Below are 12,335 nucleotides of genomic sequence, written 5' to 3' on the forward strand. Positions count from 1 at the left end.
TCCAAAATAAAAGCCTTGACAACATTTTAAATCGTACTGAATGGTGCACGTCCGCCTCGCTTAACGTTCTTGCGGTTCTCCGCGTGCCACTGATTACGTCGCGGCGTTCTTTAGCGTCGACGCCGATTTGTGGCGTGACGACGCCGGGCCCAAGCCCGACGGGCGCGCCTTGGCAGGCCCCGGCTAAATTTCTTCCGAAATTTTCTAGTTATAATTCTTTATTTTTCTTCCGTAACCGTTAATGCGGCTCATACCGCTGGGTGCACACCTACAAATGAGGTATCAAAACGTGCAGAAAATTCACGCCATTGGAGCTATTACTTCTGGTGGGATTTGGGCTTAACGTGGCGACATAATTCGCAAAAAACTACGAAAAAAACCCCATTATAACTCAATGGGAAAAATCCTAGAAATACCCTATTTTTGAGGATTTGCTGTGTCGTCACAAATTCACCTAGAAATGCCATTCAAATTTCATTTTGTAGATACGTCTGTGATCTCTTCGAAAGTGAAGACGGCTCGTCGATACCAGTTACGGTTTGTCCACAATTTGCCTCTAAGCGACCCAAAGTTTCTCATTTTTCCTAAAGTTAGAGGGCTTCTCTCGCTGATTAGAGTGAGAGATCAAGACAACTTTTTCAACCCAAATCATTTTTGAAATCGCCATCACGGCCACAAATATCGCACGATTAGTATCAAAATCGGTCCTGACATTGATACGCCTGTCTGCTCCGGTAAAATGTTTTCGAAATTTATCTAGACCGTACGGTTTTCTGTCACGGTGCTTCAGAGCAAAGTCATGCGACAGGATTTTCTGAGGCTCTCAGGCTGTCTCACTGACACTTCACACCTTGGTGTGAAACTTATTTAACATAGCAACGGATCTCAAGAGGCTATTGGCTGCTGATTTGGACTACAAATACGCATCATTGTAGTTCTATCTATCCTCAGTTGAAACAGATCAGGACTTAACTGGCCTTTATAACTACTTGCTGCTATGGGCTGTATATAACTGATTTAACTCAGTAACTGTTACACATGGGATTAGTTTGGCCCTTTGAAATGAAGCTTAACAAAAATTTCAAAATAAAAGCCTTGAATATTTTTACATCAGAAAATTGCTCTTTTGAGCTGTATATAACTGATTTAACCCAGCAATTGTTACACATGGGATTAGTGTGGCAATTTAAAATTAAGCTTGATGAAAATTTCAAAATAAAAGCCTTGAATATTTTTACATCAGGTCATTGCTCTTTTTGGCTTTATTTGACTTTTTCATCCAAAGCACTGTTACACATGGTATTAGTTTGGCCCTTTGAAATGAAGCATACTGAAAATTTCAAAATAAAAGCCTTGAATATTTTTACATGACGTAATTGCTCTTTTTGGCTTTATTTGACTTTTTCATCCAAAGCACTGTTACACATGGTATTAGTTTGGCCCTTTGAAATGAAGCATACTGAAAATTTCAAAATAAAATCCTTGAATATTTTTACATGACGTAATTGCTCTTTTTGGCTTTATTTGACTTTTTCATCCAAAGCACTGTTACACATGGTATTAGTTTGGCCCTTTGAAATGAAGCATACTGAAAATTTCAAAATAAAAGCCTTGAATATTTTTACATGACGTAATTGCTCTTTTTGGCTTTATTTGACTTTTTCATCCAAAGCACTGTTACACATGGTATTAGTTTGGCCCTTTGAAATGAAGCATACTGAAAATTTCAAAATAAAAGCCTTGAATATTTTTACATGACGTAACTGCTCTTTTTGGCTTTATTTGACGTTTTCATCCAAAGCACTGATAAACATAGGATTAGTTTGGCGCTTTGAAATGAAGCTTAACAAACATTTCAAAATAAAAGCCTTGAATATTTTTACATCAGCTACTTGTGTTTTGAGCATTATATAACTATTTTAACCCAATGACTGTTACGCATGGGATTAGTTTGGCCCTTTGAAATGAAGTTTAACAAAACTTCCAAAATAAAAGCCTTGACAACATTTTAAATCGTACTGAATGGTGCACGTCCGCCTCGCTTAACGTTCTTGCGGTTCTCCGCGTGCCACTGATTACGTCGCGGCGTTCTTTAGCGTCGACGCCGATTTGTGGCGTGACGACGCCGGGCCCAAGCCCGACGGGCGCGCCTTGGCAGGCCCCGGCTAAATTTCTTCCGAAATTTTCTAGTATTCTTTATTTTTCTTCCGTAACCGTTAATGCGGCTCATACCGCTGGGTGCACACCTACAAATGAGGTATCAAAACGTGCAGAAAATTCACGCCATTGGAGCTATTACTTCTGGTGGGATTTGGGCTTAACGTGGCGACATAATTCGTAAAAAACTACGAAAAAAACCCCATTATAAGTCAATGGGAAAAATCCTAGAAATACCCTATTTTTGAGGATTTTCTGTGTCGTCACAAATTCACCTAGAAATGCCATTCAAATTTCATTTTGTAGATACGTCTGTGATCTCTTCGAAAGTGAAGACGGCTCGTCGATACCAGTTACGGTTTGTCCACAATTTGCCTCTAAGCGACCCAAAGTTTCTCATTTTTCCTAAAGTTAGAGTGCGTCTCTGGCTGCTTAGAGTGAGAGATGAAGACAACTTTTTCAGCCCAAATCATTTTTGAAATCGCCATCACGCCCACAAATATCGCACGATTAGTATCAAAATCGGTCCTGACATTGATACGCCTGTCTGCTCCGGTAAAATGTTTTCGAAATTTATCTAGACCGTACGGTTTTCTGTCACGGTGCTTCAGAGCAAAGTCATGCGACAGGATTTTCTGAGGCTCTCAGGCTCTTTCACTAACACTTCACACCTTGGTGTGAAACTTATTTAACATAGCAACGGAACTCAAGAGGCTATTGGCTGCTGATTTGGACTACAAATACGCATCATTGTAGTTCTATCTATAGTGAAACCCTCAGTTGAAACAGATCAGGACTTAACTGGCCTTTATAACTACTTGCTGCTATGGGCTGTATATAACTGATTTAACTCAGTAACTGTTACACATGGGATTAGTTTTGAACTTTAAAATGAAGCTTAACAAAAATTTCACAATAAAAGCCTTGAATATTTTTACATCATGTAATTGCTCTTTTTGGCTTTATTTGACTTTTTCATCCAAAGCACTGTTACACATGGTATTAGTTTGGCCCTTTGAAATGAAGCTTAACAAAAATTTCAAAATAAAAGCCTTGAATATTTTTACATCAGAAAATTGCTCTTTTGAGCTGTATATAACTGATTTAACCCAGCAATTGTTACACATGGGATTAGTGTGGCAATTTAAAATTAAGCTTGATGAAAATTTCAAAATAAAAGCCTTGAATATTTTTACATGATGTAATTGCTCTTTTTGGCTTTATTTGACTTTTTCATCCAAAGCACTGTTACACATGGTATTAGTTTGGCCCTTTGAAATGAAGCATACTGAAAATTTCAAAATAAAAGCCTTGAATATTTTTACATGACGTAATTGCTCTTTTTGGCTTTATTTGACTTTTTCATCCAAAGCACTCTTACACGTGGGATTCGTTCGGAACTTTAAAATGAAGCATACTGAAAATTTCAAAATAAAAGCCTTGAATATTTTTACATCAACTACTTGCGTTTTCAGCATTATATAACTGATTTAACCCAATGACTATTACACATGGGATTAAAATAGACTGTTTTGCATGAGCAGCAGATAGATCCTCTATTGCACATGTGTCAAACTCAAGGCCCGCGGGCCACATGTGGCCGGCTACGTCATTTTATGTGGCCCTCTCCCCCCTACCACCGTTTTACAGCCCCATTGATTGACTTAAAATAGGTTTTGAGCACGAATTGACTACAAACTACATATCCCATAATGCCTTCCGATTCTTACCAACCAACATTACGGCTTCTCGCCACTAGAGTGCAGCAGAGTCACCTCAAGCTGATTATTAATTTTCCCAGCGAATAAAACTGAAACATCGACAAGCTAACAAGCTAAAGAGCGAAGTCCCGTGATGTTTCAATCGAGGACTTTTACCGTCTACTGCCCCCTGATTTGATGCCACAGCTGTTTTGTCCACGTTTGGAAGCACCTATCTGTGCGAACAGATGTTTTCAATAATGACTTTAAACAAGGCCAAGCACAGATCGCGCATTACTGACGAAAACCTACACGCCGTTTTGCGGATTGCCACAGAATAGAACTAAAACCAGACATCGACGAACTGACCAGGGGAAACATTGGTAAGCACGAACAAACTAAATTTAAATAGAATGAATGTAAAACCAAAACTCAGTATACTGGAATATGCATATAGTTTATTGATTTTGCTTGTGTTTTGTTTATTTACAGAACACAACACAATGAGGATGTGTGTGAGTTGGTGACAGGGTGAAGAGGGATCAGCGTTGTGTTCAAGGACAGGCAACGTCACCTCATTGTTTTGTTCTTATGTGAAATGCATGTTCGTTGCGTAATAAATAACGAAAAAGTTTTGTGAATGAAGTTGAGAGTTAATATCAAAACTTGTTTTTTATTATTTGTCTGCTTATCTTCAAAGCAGACAAAGAATAATTTTCCCAGCGAATAAAACTGAAACATCGACAAGCTAACGAGCTAAAGAGCGAAGTTTAGCTGAGCAGTTTAAAAATACTGAGCATATTTTTAAACTGCTCAGTTTAAAAATACTGTAATTTTTAAACTGAGCAGTAATTTTACATCCATGCAAACTCAAATGTAATATTTAAAACTTGAATACATAAAATCAGTTATTTAACAATATGAGGTGTTGTTTAAAAATAAAAAAGATAGCAATTTCTTTTTATTGCAGAGACATTAGATTCTTAAATTTATGGTATTCTTTAAATGTTGTAATTTTGGTTCATTGTAAACTTTACCTGTAAAAAGTTTGTAGAAATCTTTAACATAAGGTCAATATATATTTTTAAACTGTAATATGTTGTGTGTGTGTGCGTTATTGAAAATTTATATTTGTGACAATCATTAGGTAAATGCTAATGAACTGCCTTCCTGCAGTTTATGAGCATTGAACTGTTACTAAACAGTTCAGTGCAAGGTTCATTAGCGTTAGCATTTTAGCTTCAATAAGCTATTAGCTATTTATTTTACTTTTTAGCAATGTTTAGTATACTGAATGGAGTAAATCAATTACAGAAAATATCCTAGTGATTTCCCACATACTGATGAAAGCAATGACGCTAACATTAGCGTTTCTGCTGATTTTAGCTGATATACTTACTTTATAATACTGAATGGTGCACGTCCGCCTCGCTTAACGTTCTTGCGATTCTCGGCGTGCCACTGATTACGTCGCGGCGTTCTTTAGCGTCGACGCCGATTTGTGGCGTGACGACGCCGGGCCCATGCCCGACGGGCGCGCCTTGGCAGGCCCCGGCTAAATTTCTTCCGAAATTTTCTAGTTATTATTATTATTATTATTATTATTATTGGTAGAGGAAAATTATTTATTACAAAGTATGAGGAAAAATTACTGGAAAAATTCAAATCATACTAAAATTTTTTTATTGCTATTAGAAATTCTGTAAAATTAAATGTAGGAGCTAATGAATGCATGAACAGTCTCCTTAAAAAGAACGTATTGCATTAATAAATTAACTTAGTGTTATATTTCCACTATTTCTCCAAAGTATGAAATAGGTTAAATGCAGATAAAATGTGTGTCAAAAAGCTGATTAGTCTCTTACTAATAAGACAGATGATTTTATTAGTATTTTACTTCTCTTTAAAATCAGTTTTTATTTCTACTGAAGTAACTCAATTAAAAGCTGTAGCTCCATGTTCCTGCATACCTTTAGTTTGACAGAGTAATTAATTACAAGTGAGAAGTTTAGTTTACATTACAAATATATCTGTATGAAGAACTCAGAAGATTAGAGACATTAGAGGTAAAAAAAAAAGCTTGAGTTTTTTTTTCTAATTGGAGCGTTTCCATTAAGTGAATTTATCTTCCTAATTACAGTTTGCGTAATTATATGGTCAATGGACCCGCAGCTATTGGTAAACTCTTGTCGAAGTTAACATTGCACCATTTCCATAAATAAAATACTCTCAGACCTCAATATCCTCACATCTACATTTAGTCACTCTTTTGTTAATATGACAAAACAGCAAAGTTTGAAGAAAATCAGATTTATTTGAGTTCAGGAATCAAACACACAATCACTGACTAACCAAACTAGGTTTATGGATCTTTATATGCTAATGGAAAACACCTGAAAATGCTCTAAGATAAAATGTTTCATGTCAATATGTGTAAACTCTTTGAAAACTGATGTTTTACACTGACATAATTAAGTGTAAAATAGTAACCAAAGAAATAGAAGTTTGTGCGATGTTATTCTGAATTTATTCACCTTCCAGCAATTTCAGACAAAACCAATGAACTTAATATATTATTCATCATCAGATTATTTTGTGGTTTGCAAAACAATCTGATTGTCTAATCAAGACGTTCTTGTTCAAAGTTTAATTGCAGCAGGCGTTGGTCCTGCTGGTCCTGCTGGTCCTGCTGGTCCTGCTGGTCCTGTTGGTCCTGTTGGTCCTGCTGGTCCTGCTGGTCCTGCTGGTCCTGCTGGTCCTCGTCTCCTTGGAAACCGACTCCTCTCAACCTGAAGTCTGCATAGCTAGCGGAGAAAAAAAACACATTAGAGTATATAGCTTTCAGAACTAACAAAGATAAAGAAGTCAAATAATATTAGCACAATGTGACGTATCACAATAATTTTTACACATTGAATTAAGAATTTCTCGGAAAAGTTTGCAATAATGCGATGAGATGAACAAGAATAGTCCTAAAGGTTCATCATGATACTTTGTATTATATTGTCATAATTATTAAAGTGACAATAAGAACTATTTCTTATTACTTGTTTGGTAACTTTATGGTTGTGACTGTGTCACAGCAATTACAGCCCTCCAGAAACAAATACTGCTTTTGAAAAACATCCCCATTTGTAATACATTTCTTTAGTCACATGAGGAAGTGTGATTTGTCTCATACTGTGACTGCATTTAGTCATATTTTTAAATTTATTACTATTTCTCACTGAACAAACAGTGGAGAAAAATATCAAAAATAATCTTGATGCAAACAGGTTTTTTATGCTCTGTATCTCAGTCCTTACAAGGGGTATCCTTGAGGACGAGTTTGAGGAAGAGAAGGAAGAAGAGGACGAGGACGGGGACGGGGAGGAGGACGAGGACGAATGCTCTCTGCAGGACGGGCCATCAGGAAAACCATCGACAGCAAAAGAAAAACCAGTGCATACTTCATCCTGCTGAGGACAAACACAAAAAGTTAAAAGCGTTTTATTTTGATTCTGGGTGATTGATGTTAAAATGCATTTTAAAAATTATAATTTTAAGCAAAATACTTATAAATCAGTCACCTTTTTTATGGTAGATTTAATAGATATTAGTGTGAAGTTAGATTTTCTGATAAAATATAAATACTATAATCTTCAGATGGAGTCAATGTTCAAGCTCTGAAATCCAATTTGGATGTGATTCATCTTTAGTTTTTGTCTGATTTTCTGAGTTTTTCTCACAGTATCTGGTCATATCTTTAAACATTGGGATTTGTTTGAGATTTGAATACAGTGAAATTATAAAGAATAACATAAGAATATACAAAGGTTTGAGTTTCTTCAAAAGCAATAAGTTTACATATGGTGACATGTATGAAAAATTTGACCTTAGAAAAGTTGAGACACAAAATATGATAAACTATTTTGACATATTAATATGTAAAAGAGCAGTGTTCATTTCTTATTTTAGAAGATTAAAATAATACGATAGAAATATCTTCTATTCTCGCATTTTGATTGAGTGATTAAATTCAGAATTCATAAAAACTGTTTATAATTTTAAGCAAAACAGTTAAATAAATCAGTCACTTTTTATGACAGGTTTAGTATGTCGGAATGTGGATTAATGTTTTCTGATGCTATGTGGATACCGTAATAATCTTTAGAAAGAGTTGATGTTAAAGATCAGAAGACCAATTTAATTGATTAATGTTTAGTTTTTGTTTGAATATCTGTTGGAGAGCAATGTTGAAGCAATCCGCCATCTTGGAGGCTCCTGGAGCAAAATTGGTAGACATTATGTTAACTGTGACCAAATAAGAGCAGTAATATCTTATTGTCAAAATTTAAAAAAAATTCCAATCACTTGCACTTTTGTGAAGTAGTAACACATCTAATTTTGTTGATAAAATTTTCTTTTTTTCTTATTTTTAAATGCAACTTTCACCTAAATAATTTAATCTGATTACACTCAGATTATGTGCAGTTTTTATTTTTCCCAACATGTTTATAGGGAAAAGCATCAAGTTCTTACCTTCCTGCTGATTCAGGTTCCCAGGTAAAAATGTGGTGACTAGCAGAACAGCTAAACAGTCTGAGAACTGTTGAACTTAGCTTTTTTATACATACATACATACGTGCAAAACAAAGTGGATTTTGTTATTGTGACATGTTTTGCAACATTGCAAAAAGGGGAGAACGTGAGGTTTCACATTACTGTAGGCCAGCAGCCAAAACTGTAGTCAGGCTTGGATTTCTAATGTAAGTAAATCTATTACATAACAACTCTATATCTCACATTATATTTCAAAAATTAAACATGTTAGCCAAACACTATCTGTCTAAGTTTAGTGAAATAGGCCTAAAGGAACAAAACACACTGACAAAAGAAAACAGGTGACCCAATTTAATTTAATTACATGTAACAAATGTATTATTAAGTTGGAGCTCCATTTTCTTTTTTTGTGCAGTAAGATGCATATTTTCAATCAATCAAGTTTATCTGTATAGTACATTTCAGCAACAGGGCAGTTCAAAGTGCTTGCATAAAAAAACATTTTTTAAAATGTGATAAAAGAATCATAGTCACCCAATGTGAAACCAGTAACAAACATAACATTATCAAAATAATCAAAGTCATCAGTATACATCAAATACTGGCAAATTTTCTAGTTGCTTTGACTGAAGAAAATCAATTGTTGCTTTTCTTCAGCTTTTAGAGCTCATATTAAAACTCTAACAGTTTCTTGACTTTTAATCAACAGTACAAATAATAAAAATAACTCTGTCAAAAGAAATAGTAGAACCAACCTGCCTTTCAAAAACCAGAAGACCTTTAAGATCATTGACTCCAGATGTTCACTTATTAATTTCATGCTAATCTGTTACATGAGAAACACTGCAGGAATAAAACGATAGATATCACTCCTTAAAAGCTGATTAATACCACAATAAGCAGCAGAATCTGGTCCAAATGTGACGCCTCACGTCTGTCTGCTTTAATGCAGGTCTGTGACTGTTTTGTTATGCACCCCTCTGTCTCTGGTGAGGGTTTAAGGAGGGATGAATCAGAGGAAGGATAGCTTTAAAGTAGGGATTAGGCTAAAGCCAGGTCGCTCTGGGTCATTTTTCAACAGCCAGGGATTGGTATCTAGACTCCCGAGAGCCAGGAAACCTGGCAGAGCAGTCGCAGAGAGACAGCCATGTACGCAACACAGGACAAAATTATGTGTGTCAGACACTGTTCTGCTTTCTGATGTTTGGGAATAACAACGTATTGGACAAAATATTATTTAGGTAGCAGGAAAAGCAGACAGTTAGGCTAGCAGTGGATATGACTGAAAAATGTATCACAATATTAGCATTTCATATCAGGCGATGTCGATAATTATTTGTTTTTTTGTTTCAAATACTACAAAAACTGGTGGCATGATCGTTCCTGTTTTATCTGTAGTTTTCGATCCACACCGTTGTTTATTTTTAAGCAGTTATGAGTCAAATGAGGAAACCTTAAACTGCTGCTGCGTCAGTTACTCCACAAGTTGTTGCTAGGTAACCAAAGAGTGAGTGAGTGAGTTGTTGCTAGGTAACTACCACTGGATGGTCTGCCTGAAAAAACTTATCGCAATTTAAACATTTCATATCGGTAAATATCATTAATTATTGATTGGTTTTTTTGAATATCAGAAATATTGTCAAACTGGTGGTTTGGTTGACCTTTCCTCATTTGTCCAGTTTTCACTCCACGCTGTTGCTTTTTATTTTTAAGCAGTGATGAGGAACTGTGGGGAAACATGAACCTGCTGCTGCACAAGTTACTCCACAAGTTGTTGCTAGGTAACCAAAGAGTGAGTGAGTGTGTAGAAGCCACCAACTTTGTTTGAGAGATTGAGCGGCTAACATCTTTTCTCTATCTACATCTCCCAGAATGCTGTACAGTTCTGTAAAGAAATTCAGTGAATATTCAATATTTTGAATTTTCTATCAGACATATTATCGATATTGATCATGTGTTTATCATGACATATATTGTTATTGATATATTTTCCATTCCTACTTCAAATTTATTGTTAATATCTGTCAGGCCTGTTAACGAAATGCACCATTTACTGCATTTTTATTAGCGACATTTTCAACAAAATAACTAGCAGATGACTTGCTGCTTTTATTGGTGACTTTTGTCGACTTTTGAGCCAAAATGAAAACGTTTGGCTAAGAACATCTTGCAGAATACATGCTGTATTTCAACTAAGCAAAATAAAAACACATTTCAGTAGCAGAGCATTCCTGAAAACAGATTTATGTGGTTATATTTTCACCCGTTAGGTTTTCTTGGAAAGCAAGACTAAAACCTAGAAGTGCAGATGGTTCATTGCAAAGAACTTTTAAAACTTCTAACTGGAAACTGCCTGAAAAGGGCAACAACTGTTATTGAATGAATCATCTGCATATTGCAGTCTTTCCAACTTCTTCTTGTTCTGCTACCATCTCATGATGCCAAAGCCTTTGGGCTCCATGAGACTGGCACAAACTTCAGCTTGGTGTCAGTTCGCTGACACATTGGGTCACAGTGGAAGTAATCCTGGTTTGCTTACTAATGAAGGTGCAACGCAGGGTACAAAAAAGACAAGTTTTAAAAACTAATCTTCTGCTTTCGCCCCATTTGGTCAGGTTTTAGTAATACTTGCTTACAAAGTGTGGCAACAACAAACTATCAAAATGTCTGATAGTTTCTAGTATATTCAAAAACCTTTGCATAAAACCTAAAGAGAGTGTAAAATGACTCTTGAACAAAAAAGGATCATCACTATGATACTTTTTTGAAGTGTCAAAAAAACCTTCTCACATGTAAATTTGATGTTTTAGAGGAAACTATAAACTGTTGCTTTACTCTCAGTCCTTGCTGTGAGGCGGAGTCGCTTCGTCTTTAAGGCCTTGAAGTGAAAACGTTGGAGTCCCTTAAAAGGAAACGCTCGATGTTTCTCGTATCGTTCGGTCTTCATAAGAAACACTTACTCAATATTTTCTCCGTGTTGTTTGTTGTTTATATGTAAATGGTAGAAACTGCTGATTAATGCCTGTTCAGCTGTGAAGTTCTCTGCATACTCAGATAATGATAACACCTCTGATGATTTGCAACGCCACAAATGGCGTTGTCAGTCACATTTTCACATGTTGGCTCGTGCACCTTAATAAATAACTGCAGCTTGATATCTTTACATGCAATACCTTCCAAAATGGTTTATTCTACTTGATATTTTTCACATTTTGTGATGTTTTAGGAGCAGCATTTAAATGAACTTATTGGGATCTTATGTGATATAGGAGCATAATTGTTGAGTGGCAAGAAAATAAGCAAAATAAATAAATAAGTCTGACCAGTGTGATGTCATTTTACATTTAGCCTGTCGTAAAGCTTCAAGGTATTTGTAGGAAAGTCTCTGGCAGCTTTGCACATTTAAACACTGAAATTTTACCCAATTCTTTAGAAGGCCAGAAAGTTCATGACTTAAATTTGGGATTTTAATAAATACTTCCACCTTTAGATTTTGCTGAAGAAACTCACCTTTTGGCTTGTTGGTTTACCTGGAAGGCCTTTTCTAGGCATGCTGTTACAAACTGTTTTAATTTTTCAGATGAAAAAATTAAAACAACATGTTCACACTGCAAAAACATAAAATCCTTCCAAGTAATTTTGATCTAGTTTCTAGTTTCTTACTACACTTGAAATAAGATAAAGTTAGCTTACACGTGACTTTTCTGCAAGATATAACAACTTCATCCATCCATTTTCTAACACTCTTGTCCCTTAGTGGGGTCGGTAGGTGCTGGTGCCTATCTCCAGCTAACACCAGCTAACGTTCCGGGTGAGAGGCGGGGTCACCTGGACAGGTAACCAGTCTGTCGCAGGGCAACACAGAAACAGACAGGACACACAACCATGCACACACACACCCCCACACTCACACCTAGGGAGAATTTAGAGAAACCA

General features: G+C 35.9%; 2 protein-coding genes across 3 annotated transcripts in view; one reads left to right on the forward strand and one right to left on the reverse strand.

The window, feature by feature from the left end:
• The window catches only part of LOC116734657 (exostosin-1), a 250,148-nt gene that overhangs the window by 161,604 nt on the left and 76,209 nt on the right, over positions 1-12,335 (forward strand). The window lies entirely within an intron of this gene.
• On the reverse strand, positions 6,178-7,308 carry LOC116734678 (alpha/beta-gliadin clone PW8142-like). The gene is made up of 2 exons (XM_032586209.1): positions 7,163-7,308; positions 6,178-6,661 (listed from the first exon to the last, which is right to left on the reverse strand). Exons 1-2 carry the CDS (start codon positions 7,276-7,278, stop codon positions 6,478-6,480), a joined length of 300 nt encoding a protein of 99 aa, XP_032442100.1. The 5' UTR covers positions 7,279-7,308; the 3' UTR covers positions 6,178-6,477.

Source organism: Xiphophorus hellerii, chromosome 15, assembly GCF_003331165.1.
Source record: "Xiphophorus hellerii strain 12219 chromosome 15, Xiphophorus_hellerii-4.1, whole genome shotgun sequence".
Classification (NCBI taxonomy): domain Eukaryota; kingdom Metazoa; phylum Chordata; class Actinopteri; order Cyprinodontiformes; family Poeciliidae; genus Xiphophorus; species Xiphophorus hellerii.

Coding starts and splice junctions, on each gene's coding strand:
- LOC116734678 (XM_032586209.1), bottom strand. CDS start 7,278: ATGGTTTTCCTGATGGCCCGTCCTGCAGAGAGCATTCGTCCTCGTCCT. Junction 6,662..7,162: donor CGTCCTCAAGGATACCCCTT/GTAAGGACTGAG, acceptor TTTCTCCGCTAG/CTATGCAGACTTCAGGTTGA.